Below are 15039 nucleotides of genomic sequence, written 5' to 3'. Positions count from 1 at the left end.
TGGAATATTCAGCATTAAACAGAAGGGACTGTAACATGTTTAGAGAGTTTGACATATTTGATGTAATGTTTCACAAACTACAATAATTCTGTGTTGTTTTCAGAATGCATGTAAAGAGTTGATAGATCGACTTGACCCCGTGATGACAGAAAACCCCAAGGGATCATGGGAGGACTGGGTGAGATTTGACTTTAAACACGTAACTAATTCCTGTGATATGACAACTGACATTTAAACAGCTAAAAATGATTGTAAAATTGTCCAAAAGAGTGTGATGCTGTGAAGTTACAACCACACATTGAACTGCAGAAAGTTGAAGTCAAAAGTAGAGCTTGTTATTAATATTGTCTCTTTTAGTGAAGTCCCACCATGTTTATATATGATTGATTGTTTGGTTACCCTCTATCGATTGTAAGTGTCCACCATAATTGATTGTGGAGAAAAAAAAATGTTATGTTATTTTCTGGTTAAAAAAGTCAATCCTGTTTAGCAAATACTTCATTATGCAATCAATCAAGGATGTTTATCATGATTTATCTAATACGATTCTTAAGTTTAGAAAAAAATGACAATGGATCATAATAATAATTTGATATTTTCATGCATATTTGTACACAAGTAACTCACGGTTATTGGGTGATGGCAAGTTTTTGTGCATGTTTTACTCAATATGCAGCTATCTGTAGCTCTGTATTGCCAGTGTTGGATGATATTCTCCCAACTGATTCCTAACACTGCTGTGTTCATATATTGTGTCCCTCGGTGCTGCAGATCAAGGCGGCCTACATGAAGCGAATCAGCCTCTCAGCTACAGGCTTCTACAGGTGGGTCAATGAAATACACGTTTACTGCTGTCTCATAAGCTGTATTACTAAACAGCCCCTTTCACTCTATTGGCCTGTGAAATGTTGTTGTTGTTTAATGAAGCATTCAGCAACATCTCCAGCTATACGATGGTGGCCTGTAAATACTGTAAATCACGAAATATATGCATCTCCAAAAGAATGCGATCGCTGGCCCCTAGTAAAAAATGTGACTTAATATGAATGCGACACCCCCCTCCTCTCAAGCATCAGTGGATTTATATAAAAAGAAAATGTCCTCTGTCAGGTTTACAGGAGAATCCTTACCTTAATCCAACCTTACATTAATCCAATCACACACCAAATAGCACTGCTTATTAGCGCTGAGTAGAGTACTTCCGCTAAAACAATACATGCATGCTGGCTTGTGTCGGCCTTTGACGCAGTCGCAAAGAACAAAGACACCGTGTTGCGTTGGTGGTGTCTGTCTGGACTTGCAGGTGTGATCAGTGATGACAGAAGAGAGTAGAACTCTTGTCTTGACCCCAGCAGTGACAATTCACAGGATGTAATTAGTGTTTGAATGGCATTGTTTATATACTTGTTACAAGTACTGCTCAATAAACAGTGATGTGGAATACATAGTTGTTTGTTTTCAGCGTATGTCTAAGTTGGTATTTCTGCTACCAAAAATGTCTTATTGTTGATATAAATGCGATGTTTAATAATGCGAGCAAAAAACACTTTTTCGCATTTAATTCACACCCGCGTTCAAGATTTACATTAATCGAGTCTGGACCATACAATCCAGAAAATGATATTGTGAGCAACAATTAATGCTGTCTTGGCACAATGACACACAATCCACCAAGTATCTGAGCCTGACCTCCCGATCCACTGGGTGGCCTCTTATGACCAGCCTAGGTAAGTGGGTGCCTGATTTGACCCATGAAGATCTGGGTTTGAATAGGTCTGCAGCAACCAATACTTGCCGTAAGAGGCGACGGGATCGGGTGATCAGGCTCGCTGACTTGGTTGATGCATGTTGTTGTATCCCAATTGCGTAGATTGATGTTCATGATATCAATGTATAAAAAGGAACAATTGCTTGGATTATGGATTAACAAAGTCATTGTGGATAAGTAATGCAAATGCGATAGTGTTTATGATAGGAAGCCATCCGAATTGGTGACACTTTCGTTCTTGGTAATGCAATCTGTCATCCTTCCTGTGGACATTTGTTCTTAATCTCTAGCTGATAATGTTGATGATTTAGGATGTTTAGGACGATATGTCCATCAGGTCTGAGGATAAGATGAAACTCATCAACAGATATTATATTATGAGAGAATTTGATCTGATATGAACTGTCCATGACCATTCTTCCCTAGAACCCCTGATCTGTGGTTTGACTGGGGGAAGAGCGTGGGCAACCCGTTTGGATACTACACGTTCGGGGTGGCGTGTTCCGAGGTGGAGGTGGACTGTCTGACAGGGGACCACCAGGTAGGTGGGGCTGTGAGGGTGGGGCAGAGGGAGGTGGGGCTGTGAGGATGGGGCAGAGGGCTGTGAGGGTTGGACAGAGAGAAGTGGGGCTTTGAGAGTGGGACAGAGGGAGATGGGACAGGGAGGTGGGGCTGTGAGGGTGGGACAGAAGGAGGTGGGGCTGTGAGAGTGGGACAGAGGGAGATGGGACAGGGAGGTGGGGCAGAGGGAGGTGGGGCTGTGAGGGTGGGGCAGAGGGCTGTGAGGGTTGGACAGAGAGAAGTGGGGCTTTGAGAGTGGGACAGAGGGAGATGGGACAGGGAGGTGGGGCTGTGAGGGTGGGACAGAAGGAGGTGGGGCTGTGAGAGTGGGACAGAGGGAGATGGGACAGGGAGGTGGGACAGAGGGAGGTGGGGCTGTGAGGGTGGGACAGAAGGAGGTGGGGCTGTGAGAGTGGGACAGAGGGAGATGGGACAGGGAGGTGGGGCTGTGAGGGTGGGACAGAAGGAGGTGGGGCTGTGAGAATGGGACAGAGGGAGATGGGACAGGGAGGTGGGGCTGTGAGGGTGGGACAGAGAGAAGTGGGGCTTTGAGAGTGGGACAGAGGGAGATGGGACAGGGAGGTGGGGCTGTGAGGTGGGACAGAAGGAGGTGGGGCTGTGAGGGTTGGACAGAGGGAAGTGGGGCTTTGAGAGTGGGACAGAGGGAGATGGGACAGGGAGGTGGGGCTGTGAGGGTGGGACAGAAGGAGGTGGGGCTGTGAGAGTGGGACAGAGGGAGATGGGACAGGGAGGTGGGGCTGTGAGGGTGGGACAGAAGGGGCTGGGGTTGTGAGGGTGGGACAGAGGGAGGTGGGGCTGTAAGGGTGGGACAGAGGGAGATGGGACAGGGAGGTGGGGCTGTGAGGGTGGGACAGAGGGGGCTGGGGTTGTGAGGGTGGGACAGAGGGGGCTGGGGTTGTGAGGGTGGGACAGGGAGGTGGGGCTGTGAGAGTGGGACAGAGGGAGATGGGACAGGGAGGTGGGGCTGTGAGGGTGGGACAGAGGGAGATGGGACAGGGAGGTGGGGCTGTGAGGGTGGGACAGAGGGGGCTGGGGTTGTGAGGGTGGGACAGAGGGAGGTGGGGCTGTGAGGATGGGGCAGAAGGAGGTGGGGCTGTGAGGATGGGGCAGAGGGCTGTGAGGGTGGGACAGAAGGAGGTGGGGCTGTGAGAGTGGGACAGAGGGAGATGGGACAGGGAGGTGGGGCTGTGAGGGTGGGACAGAGGGAGATGGGACAGGGAGGTGGGGCTGTGAGGTGGGACAGAGATAGATGGGAAAGGGAGGTGGGGCTGTGAGGGTGGGACAGAGGGAAGTGGGGCTTTGAGAGTGGGACAGAGGGAGATGGGACAGGGAGGTGGGGCTGTGAGGTGGGACAGAGGGAGGTGGGGTTGTGAGGGTGGGACAGGAGGAGGTGGGGCTGTGAGGGTGGGACAGAGGGAGGTGGGACAGAGGGAGGTGGGGTTGTGAGGGTGGGACAGAGGGAGGTGGGGCTGTGAGGGTGGGACAGAGGGAGGTGGGGCTGTGAGGGTGGGACAGAGGGAGGTGGGGCTGTCAGGATGGGCCAGAGGGAGGTGGGGCTGTCAGGGTGGGACAGAGGGAGGTGGGGCTGTCAGGGTGGTACAGGAGGAAGTGGGACAGAGGGAGGTGGGATTTGAAGAGGTATGTTTTCAGGTCGAGGTGGACTGGTGGAATATTCTTGCATTGAATAATAATGAAGGCCTTTGTTCAACAAAGATGTTCACTTTCAGGTGTTGCGAACAGACATTGTCATGGATGTTGGGAGCAGCCTGAACCCTGCCATTGACATAGGGCAGATTGAAGGGGCTTTTGTCCAGGTTAGTAGTCAGAACTTTACAAGCAAATACTGCTTACATGTAACGTTTACATTTGAATGACAATAACAGGGCAATAGTCTGTAGTATTTAAAGTCACAGTCTATTACTGGGCAATGGCGGACTGGACTGGATATAGGCCGATGCCCAACCTCAACCCTCAAAATCACAACCTAAATGACATGCCTTTGACAAAGGCTGATCCTCAATATAAACACTAGATCAGGGTATAGTCGACATAAATACATAGCAAGTGTCAGCAATGTTTTGAATCCAGGCTGTACCGTCATGCCAGCTTGTCATTATCAAGGAGTGAGTAAGTGAGTGAGTATTGTTTTACGCCGCTTTTTGCAACATTCCAGCAATAACATGGCGGGGGACACCAGAAATGGGCTTCACACATCGTACCCATGTCGGGAATCGAACCTGGGTCTTCTGCGTGACGAGCGAACGCTTTAACCACTAGGCTACCCGACCGCCTCATTATCAAGGATGACACTAAACTGCTAATCTGAGCAACGACATTGCCTATAAAACTGTAACAGCAGTGTACTAGACTACTCATGACTGACCCTTGGCTGTCCCACATGCTCACAGGGACGGTTGGGTAGCCTAGTGGTTAAAGCGTTCGCTCGTCACGCCGAAGACGCGGGTTCGATTCCCGACATGGGTACAATGTGTGAAGCCCATTTCTGGTGTCCCCCGCCGTGATATTGCTGGAATATTGCTAAAAGCGGCGTTAAACCAAACTCACTCACTCACACCCACATGCTCAGAGAATTATGGTACATGGATGTCAATAAAATATAATGTTTATGTGGTTTATGTGGTCAGTTGGTCAGGCAGGATTAGTCTGTGATGTCAAAAGTCTTAAGATGAAAGACATGAATTTTTATTAATTGACCCTAAAACCCACAAGAGAGTGGAAATATTTTTTGGAAAAGCACTTTTTTCCCACTGAATTCAAACTTGTGTGTTCATGGCTACACCTTTTGAATATCCTGTTTTAAGTTAAACTGCGATTCAAAAGTTTAGTTTTAACAACAGGACAAGTTAAACTTATACTGCACACATAGCAACTTACTCCTAAGTTTTTTTAAAATGATAATATTTCCCACCCACATACCAAGTTTAAAAATATAATTCTGTTAACCAAGGAATAAAGGTCTTGCCTAATAGGACTTCAGTATCACTTAAACTCACTGAAAACACTGCTCACTCAGAGTATATATATATATATATGCATATTCTATCTTCCTTAATGCACACACATCTAACAAGCTAGCAGTAAATACTAGCATCTTCACTGATTAACGGAGTGCTTCACATGGGTCCAGACACAAGGGTTGACTGTGACACTCATAAAGTGATACGGTTTCCAGGGTTACGGGATGCTGGTGCTGGAGCAGTACAAGGTGTCCCCCAAGGGCCAGCTCATCACCCAGGGGCCTGGCAACTACAAGATACCCTCCCTCGGGAACATTCCGGAACAGTTCAACGTGTCCCTGCTACGAGGCAGCCTCAACCAGCGAGCAGTCTACTCCTCCAAGGTGACATGCAAATGCATATGTTGTGAGTGACATGTGTCAATAGTGAGTGAGTGTCACTCTAAGCAGTATTCCAGCAATAGTGGTAGCTCTGCCAACCAGCATCCCTTCCACATGATATTGTTGAAGGTTGTATGTGAATGCAATGCTTGTGAAAAATAAAGTTAATGCTTTGCTGAAATGTTTAAAATAAATCAAGCATTATCATAGTGGGGTTGCTAGAAATGGGCTTCATACATTGAAACCATGTTAGGAATCGAACCCAAGTTAAACCGAACATTTTAACCACGTTGCTACCACACCTAAGTTTAGTGACAGTGAATGAGCTCAAAAGCCTTTACACCCTGAGGCCACTTGTTGAGTCCCATATATCACAAAATTGACATGAACAATTTTAATTTTTTGAAGGTTATCTTAATGCCAGTTAAAGACTTCAATGGCAGTAATAACTACATAAGCTAAAGTAGGTTTTGTTTATTTGACCTTGTCACATCAATACTTGACTACTAGACTACACTAAATGTACTGTGCGTTTGTCCCCAGGCTATTGGTGAACCACCTCTGTTCCTTGCATCCTCGGTGTTCTTTGCGATCAAAGATGCCATCAAGTCTGCCAGAGGGGATGCTGGGAGGAGTATATCCTTCCGACTGGATAGTCCAGCCTCCGCTGCCAGGATACGGATGGCGTGTCAGGATGAATTTACACAACATGTGAGTTGCCTCCTGATATTCATGTGTGTTTGCCTAGTCTTTGATAGGGATGAAGGGCAAGAAGTAGCCTGAAACATTGTTACAAACAATAAAGAATATGTTATCCATAAAAGTTCGCCAAGGGATATTTGATGAGGTGCAGGTCATATCCAGTTCTGTATACGGGACAAACAACTCGACTCTTGACCAGTGCATGCAGCTCATGCATTGTATTCAGGTGATCAGTATTGTTCATTATGGGATAAAACATTAGTCTGAGGTTGTGCTTGGGATTGTGACCCTGATAAAAGTGAAGTGAGGGAAAGTAAGACCCTGAGGATGGATCCCTGAGGACAGAGCCCTGAGGATGGAGCACAGAGGATGGATCCCTGACGGGGCCCTGAGGACAGAGCCCTCAGGGCAGAGCCCTGAGGATGGAGCACAGATGATGGAGCACAGAGGATGGATCCCTGAGGATGGAGCACAGAGGATGGAGCACAGAGGTTGTGGCACAGAGGATGGAGCCCTGAGGATGGGGCACAGAGGATGGAGCACAGAGGATGGAGCACAGAGGATGGAGCCCTGAGGATGGATCACAGAGGATGGAGCACAGAGGATGGAGCACAGAGGATGGAGCCCTGAGGATGGAGCACAGAGGATGTGGCACAGAGGATGGAGCACAGAGGATGGAGCACAGAGGATGCAGCACAGAGGATGGAGCACAGAGGATGTGGCACAGAGGATGGAGCACAGAGGATGGAGCACAGATGATGGAGCACAGAGGATGGAGCACAGAGGATGGAGCCCTGAGGATGGATCCCTGACGGGGCCCTGAGGACAGAGCCCTCAGGGCAGAGCCCTGAGGATGGAGCACAGATGATGGAGCACAGAGGATGGATCCCTGAGGATGGAGCACAGAGGATGGAGCACAGAGGTTGTGGCACAGAGGATGGAGCCCTGAGGATGGAGCACAGAGGATGGATCACAGAGGATGGAGCACAGAGGATGGAGCCCTGAGGATGGATCACAGAGGATGGAGCACAGAGGATGGAGCACAGAGGATGGAGCACAGAGGATGGAGCCCTGAGGATGGAGCACAGAGGATGTGGCACAGAGGATGGAGCACAGAGGATGGAGCACAGAGGATGCAGCACAGAGGATGGAGCACAGAGGATGTGGCACAGAGGATGGAGCACAGAGGATGGAGCACAGATGATGGAGCACAGAGGATGGAGCACAGAGGATGGAGCCCTGAGGATGGAGCACAGAGGATGGAGCATAGGGGATGGAGCACAGAGGATGGATCCCTGACGGAGCCCTAAGGACAGAGCCCTGAGGACGGAGCCCTGATGACGGAGCCCTGATGACAGAGCGCTGAGGATGGAGCCCTGATGACGGAGCCCTGAAGACGGAGCCCTGAGGCGAAGCCCTGAGATCTTGCTCCTGGTGTTCTCCTCTCAACAGTTTCTGGTCCCAAGCATAACTGAGGAGTGTTTTATCTAGTTCAGGTACCATGACATGTCAGATCAAATTGTTTTTTTCACACCTCACAATTATGTGGAGATCATAATTCCTTTATACTTGCAGTATCCCAAGGCCCAGGATGGCAGTTATACGCCCTGGTTTGTAGACCTGTAGGGGTCGATCTAGAAGACAGCAGTGAAGCTCCATAAGCACGTTTGACGAGGTCATTGACCGTGACGAAGTTGAAAAACCTTTTTAAGCACATGTGTGTTGATCTATAAGTTTGTGAAGAATCTCCACAAGCACTTATATGTGACAACTTTGAGGCATTGCAAGCATGTTTGTCTGTCAGTGTGGGAAGAATCTCCACAAGCACTTATATGTGACAACTTTGAGGCATTGCAAGCATGTCTGTCTGTCAGTGTGGGAAGAATCTCCACAAGCACTTATATGTGACAACTTTGAGGCATTGCAAGCATGTCTGTCTGTCAGTGTGGGAAGAATCTCCACAAGCACTTATATGTGACAACTTTGAGGCATTGCAAGCATGTCTGTCTGTCAGTGTGGGAAGAATCTCCACAAGCACTTATATGTGACAACTTTGAGGCATTGCAAGCATGTTTGTCTGTCAGTGTGAGAAGAATCTTCACAAGCACTGTAAAAGACAGTTGTACAACTCCTTATGCACATTTGACTTGCATTTGTTTTAGTCTGGTGAAGACAGTTGTGAATTTCCATCATTATACAGAGATTTCTTCTATTTGAGTTACAACAGTCATTGTTATAGGATCACTTTGTTGTCTATAAATCCCGGGAAAAAACACTCTGAATCTCAAGAAGAACATTGAACCTGAAAAGCCAACCTTCCAATCTCATTTGTCTACATTTCCTGTTTTGGGTAGAACTATTTTTATACCCCTGACCTAACCTAGTTATAGCAAGAAATTCTGTCCATCTGTCTGTCCTTTCTAGGACAGGGGCGGTCGGGTAGCCTAGTGGTTAAAGCGTTGGCTCGTCACCCCGAAGACTCGGGTTCGATTCCCGACATGGGTACGATGTGTGAAGCCCATTTCTGGTGTCCCCCGCCGTGATATTGCTGGACTATTGCTAAAAGCGGCGTAAAACCATACTCACTCACTCACCCTTTCTAGGACATCTTTGTGTGTGACCTTTTACCTGAAAACTACTCCATAGATTCTTTTCAAGCTTGGTTCACACTTTTATACTATAGGCGAGATACAGTGCGAAGTTTGATTTACATACGATTTTTTGAAAAAATACAGCTTTTTTCCTTTTTTTTTACTTGGAATTTGTTTACTGAAACATTTGTGCAACCTATAATAAAAAAAAAAATACTTCATGGATTCCTTACAAATTTAGGGATCAGTTTCCATACTAATAGAAGAGTTAAATTTTGATATGTGTGTTTTCAGAAACGAAATATGATTTTTTTCATGTATTGAACTTAGAATATTTGTTTACTTCAACACTTGTTTACTTCAACATATAACTTAAAAACTACTTCATGGATTCTTTTTCAATTGGGGATACAGTTTCTATACCTATAAGAAAGGTGCAGTGCAAAGTTTTTCAGAGAAAATATTGCTTTTTTCATGTTTTGAACTTAGAAATATGTTGGAGTTGAAGTCAGGGGTATTAGTGAGCCCTGTTCATGTTTTGTCATGTTTGTTATTGAGGTGATATCATAGATTGACCATTAGTATCTCATTCCACACATAATAGCGCCACGACTGTCTTACCCCGTAATCATAGATTGACCATTAGTACCTCATTCCACACATAATAGCGCCACGACTGTCTTACCCCGTAACATAGACAGTTGGAATGCTGTGATCACTTTGTGGCACAGGGTTTATTGAAAGAACTAGAAACGGTTGTGAGGCTGATTATGTCAGCTATTTAATAGTATTTTTTATCTAACATGGCATCACATTTGTAAATGTATATCATGTGACACTTGCAGTGTTAGAGTTGCAGCAGGGAATGGCATTCAGGAACAATTTACAACAGCATAAAACAATGATTACTTATTACATATGATTATATCATGAAGTTGGAAAATATTTGATTCTGATAGGTCAATCAGAGGTCAAATCACCATAAACCTCCTCTGATTGAAACAGCTGATTTGGCTGACGCATCACAGTGGAAACTAATATTCATAGAATCACATTTATATAATTATATCTACAATCAAAGGTTACAAAATGCAAAGTTGCGGTTGCTATCATATTCAAAGAATGTGTGGCAATATAATTTGTGCAGAAAGCATGACAAATCTACAAAGAGAATGTATTTTCAGTTTTGGGGTCAACAGAGAGCTTGCTATTTGGTGCTTTTCTATATACGACTGTGATGTCATATTTTTTGCATCACAATGAGCGATATGACATCATAATGGTGACGTGCGGTCTTGAATAAATGCCTTGCAACCTTGCTTAGCTTTCTAAATGAATCATTACGGTATAAACTAACTGCTTGAGCATATACACCGCTATATTTTGTTGCCAGCTGTTGTCCATGTTGCTGTAATTCAGATCGACAACCCACTCAAAACACTGGACTCAACTCTTGCCGCTTCACTCAATATATTTGCTAACACCAAAGAGCTCATGTTTTATTAAATCATGGTAGAATGGAGATAAGCATACTGTGTTTCTAATGTAGAGCTAGGTTACCTGTAGTTTTAACCACGCTGAATTTAACATTTGAAATCCATATTCAATTAAGCGTGGTTAATCCTACAGGTAACGTAGCTCTACTTTGAAAACACAGTATGTTTATCTCCAAAATGTTTTCTGTACAATCATATATCCTGCATATTTCGTCACATGTTATGTGTTTTATTTATTTCTGACTCAACATGACAACATTAGATGTTTGCCATTCACATTAGTGTGTCTGGTCCTTTAATTGTTTTTTCAAAACAGATGCCCATTATAAAAGCAGTGCGAAGAATTGTGACTTTTTTGTGCCTGGATTGTCATTTTCATGATACATTTACTTAGTATATATCTGTTTTAGCTACATTTAAATTTTTTTTTTTTTTAATAATTCATTTAATTTTGGCTAGTTACTTATTCTTGTTTTTGACATGTTCTAGATTTACTGTTTGCATAGTGTCACAGATTTACTGTTTTTGTGGTATCACAGATTTACTGTTTTTGTGGTGTCACAGATTTACTGTTTTTGTGGTGTCACAGATTTACTGTTTTTGTGGTATCACAGATTTACTGTTTTCATTGTGTCACAGATTTACTGTTTTTGTGGTGTCACAGATTTACTGTTTTGGTGGTGTCACAGATTTACTGTTTTGGTGGTGTCACAGATTTACTGTTTTCGTGGTGTCACAGATTTACTGTTCTCTGGCAGTTACAAATGTTTATTGTTTATTGTGTATCATTACAGTCCAAACTCACTTTTGAGTCTTCTTTTCCTAAGTGTTTTACTTTTATGTTAACTCATGGTGTTAACAATAATGTGTACTGTTTACAGTATAGTAATAGATAGTACATGTATTTACCACTGGTGTATAGTTTCTCTTACTCAGTATACAGTAGGGTAACTGATAGTAAATGTATTGGCCACTTGTTTAATTCTTATTGTGAACTGTATGCAGTATAGTATGTGATAGTTTATATATTGGATTTTTAAATTGTTGTGCACTGTATACATAAATGTATTGAAAAGTAAATGTATTAACACTGGCACTTTACAAAAGCCCCTGTGGATAAAAGTCCCATAGCTCAAAAGCCCACCTAGATATAATCCCTACTAAGATAAAAGCCCCACAAGGATAAAAAACCCTTATGTGTTAAGGAAACATTCAACATGTCTACATTCATCACCGTCAAAGCGGGGTGGTCAGGTAGCCTAGTGGTTAAAGCGTTCGCTTGTCATGCCGAAGACCCGGGTTTGATTCCCGATATGGGTACAATGTGTGAGGCCCATTTCTGGTGTCTGCAGCTGTGTTTATGCTGGAATATTGCTAAAAGCAGCATAAAACCATTCTCACTCACTCACTGTCAAAGAGAATAAATAGGCTTCATGTTCAAACATGTTTAAAAAAACATGATCGATGTTGGCACAACATTTGTGTTTATGATTAAATGTTGAAAAATAACATAATATGTCTCATTTCATCTTTTTATGGTTTCCTTAACAAATAAGGGTTTTTATCTTGGTAGGGATGATGTCTGGGTGGGCTTTTGACTGTAGGGCTTTTAATACACAAGGGCTTTTGTCTGCCCCCTGTGGCGAGTGATTGATGTTACCTCAGCAACAACACTTGTATGGTATACCAGTCAAATAAAAACATTCAGTTGTGACTTTGGGATTCATGTTATTCAGAACTGATAAAGACGGTGCATTCAAAGACTGCCATTCTATGTTACAATGCATGAAAATCACACATTTCTTTGATAAATCAGACACTTTCTTGTATTGTGTACCTTTACTTCTTTAGTACCATTGTTACTTTCTTGCAAACTAGAAAAAGACACTTTGTACATATTAAGTATAGGATAAAACACACCTCCTCGGTTTTGGTTGAAGATGTAAAACCGTGAGCGAAGGGAAAACCTGAGGGCTTTCCCAAGCTCAAGGTTTTTCAATACTGTCATTGTAAATGTAACCCTCGTTTTCACCCATACATGGTTGTTTGGCGGTGCAGTATTGATTGCCGACACACAGCTTGTTTACTACCACATCAAGCAGTGGCAGCCACGCATCTTATGCAGGTTTTACATTTTCAACCAAAACCGAGGAGGCGTGTTTTATCCAATTTATGAACCGTCTAAATCCAAGAAATACCAGAAAAAAAAGAAACCATTGACATGTAAACAAGACAGTATATCGAGGTACAAAAGAAATTCGCTTGAAGCTTGGGAGAGAAAAACCATGTGCAGCATGGACTAGCTGGAGTCATGACATGATGAATTTAACAACTGCTCATTACCTGCCTCGGGAGCTCAGTGGGTTACAAAACTTAACCTGATATGTGGGTTGCAGGTTCGAGTCACGTCATGGAATTTTCATGTAAAAAAGAATTGTGACTCTTAGCCAATCATCAAACAGAATTGTGTTCACATCAAGAGGCAAGTTTTTGAAACGTTAATTGTAAAACCTAGGTATTACAATTGAAATGTAAAACTTCAAAGCAAGTTCAGAAGTGATCTATTTAAAAACCTAGGTTTGGAAGAGAACCGCTTCAAAACTTGGGCTTGGGAGATGAGCTGGTTACCAGGTTTACCAAAGGGTGTCAAGAACCTAATGCAATATAGGGGAACACTGTGATAGGTTTATAAGTCAAGTTGAAATGGCACTGTTATCAAATGTTGATGGTTGGCACGCATTGGAATGATTAAAGCTAGAACATCACAACGTTAAGTCACATAACATTCAATAATTTAAGTGAACACTGACAACTTTTCTGTCCAATATGCAGGTCCTGCAGGGACACAACAGCAGGCATTTCATGTTAATGATTATTATGAACTGTATTGTAGATAGATTCTAACATTGAATGCATGGACTATGTATGTATTGAAGGGCAAAATAACTATCAACTGGATATGTAAGGAAGAGAATTTATGGTTGTAAACTTCTTTATTATGAGGAACACAACGTTTGGGAGTATATTCTTACTCCTTCATCAGATGAATGAATGCTAGAGGCAGAGAGCATATATATGTACATGTAAGAACAACAAAAGTAATAAGATAGCAAAAGGTGGAAACTTAACAAGGGAAGCCAACAGATAATTGGCACTGATAGCTAGGTGATTAGCAATAGACAATGGAAGCCTTGTTAAGTTTCCATCATTTGTTATCTCAATACTTTTGTTGTTCTTACAACATTGCGCAGGTTCAAATCCCGACATGCGTACTTTGTGTGAAGCCCATTTCTGGTTCCCCCCTTGGTGATAGTGCTGGAATATTGCTAAAAGCAGCGTAAAACCATACTCACTCACTCAACTGTATGGATATCATTCACTCTACCATGATTGTTTGAATCGGATTGGTATACAGTAAACTACGGTTATAACGAACTCAAAGGACCACCAATTTTAGTTCGTTATAACCGTAGTTCGTTATAAACATACATACAGCATAACTACAGCAAATAGTCGGACCAAAAATGTAAGTTCGTTATATCCGTCAGTTCTTTATAAGCGTGTTCGCTATAACCGTAGTTTACTGTATAAAAGAAGTTTAAACAGCATTATGCTTCAAATATTGTCATAAGCAAATGTAGGTTAGTTACACGAATCTGGTATTTTGTTATTTGACCTCTCAAAAATGAAACATGAGATTTACTTTGCAACTAAACATGATCTTTACACAGAAAGTTTGTACAAGCCTGGCATTTGTGTTCACAAAATATAAGACTCAGACAATTTCGAATTCATTTAGGAATACATACCCACAGAAGAATAATCACAAAATGAAACATCACCCAAATTTCTGGCAGTCTCCTAAGATATAATCTTATATTCGTACACTCCATGATAAACATAAAAGCAATTATTTTTTAATGTGTAAATGAGAGTATGACCATCGAAGATATATCATAGAATTAACATAGCTAAATGTATTCTTGGTTTGTGCAGAGATCATGCACCGATATGGTCTCTGTATAGTCGTGTTTTCAAATACGGTAGTAACTGCTAAGGTTATCCATATTTGGAAATGCTGCCATTGTAAATGTAACCCTCGTTTCCATCCATACATGGTTGTATGGCGATGCAGTATTGATTGCTGGGAAACAGCTTGTTTACTACCATATCAAGCAGTGGCAGCCACGCGCCTTATACAGGCAATAACAATATGAGGGGCCGTATATCAACCAAAGTAGCATTTATTTACCATTATGCTGAACGTTTTATTTTCAAGATCATGCAGTTTCTTACTTTTTCTGGATATGTTTCAGAACATACATTACATTTGTGATTGATAATGTACTTGATCGACTTTGAAAGAGAACTGCTTTACGTGATAGATTACAAATAGCCCAAGGTTGTTTGAGGCTGTCCCTGTATAGATCGAGCTGTGTAAGTACCAAGGGAAGTAACTCTCATATCGTTTCATGTTTGCGCTGTGTCAGTTGCTATTTATGTGGGGCAGTGTCAGTGCCAGTGTCACTTACCGCCAGCTTA

General features: G+C 43.1%; 1 protein-coding gene across 1 annotated transcript in view; it reads left to right on the top strand.

The window, feature by feature from the left end:
* The window catches only part of LOC124121495 (xanthine dehydrogenase/oxidase-like), a 52250-nt gene extending 42800 nt beyond the window's left edge, over positions 1-9450 (top strand). The window contains exons 29-36 of the mRNA XM_048388537.1: positions 104-178; positions 772-824; positions 2195-2309; positions 4078-4164; positions 5544-5711; positions 6252-6419; positions 7986-9268; positions 9436-9450. Of these exons, the coding sequence (XP_048244494.1) occupies positions 104-178; positions 772-824; positions 2195-2309; positions 4078-4164; positions 5544-5711; positions 6252-6419; positions 7986-8036 (717 nt within the window). The 3' untranslated portion in view covers positions 8037-9268; positions 9436-9450. The remainder of the gene's footprint in view (positions 1-103; positions 179-771; positions 825-2194; positions 2310-4077; positions 4165-5543; positions 5712-6251; positions 6420-7985; positions 9269-9435) is intronic.
* The last annotated feature ends 5589 nt before the right edge of the window (positions 9451-15039 follow it).

Source organism: Haliotis rufescens, unplaced genomic scaffold (assembly GCF_023055435.1).
Source record: "Haliotis rufescens isolate VD_foot unplaced genomic scaffold, xgHalRufe1.0.p SCAF_73, whole genome shotgun sequence".
NCBI lineage: Eukaryota > Metazoa > Mollusca > Gastropoda > Lepetellida > Haliotidae > Haliotis > Haliotis rufescens.
The sequence above is the reverse complement of the archived record's forward strand: the minus strand, read 5'-3'. Positions and strand labels throughout refer to the sequence as shown.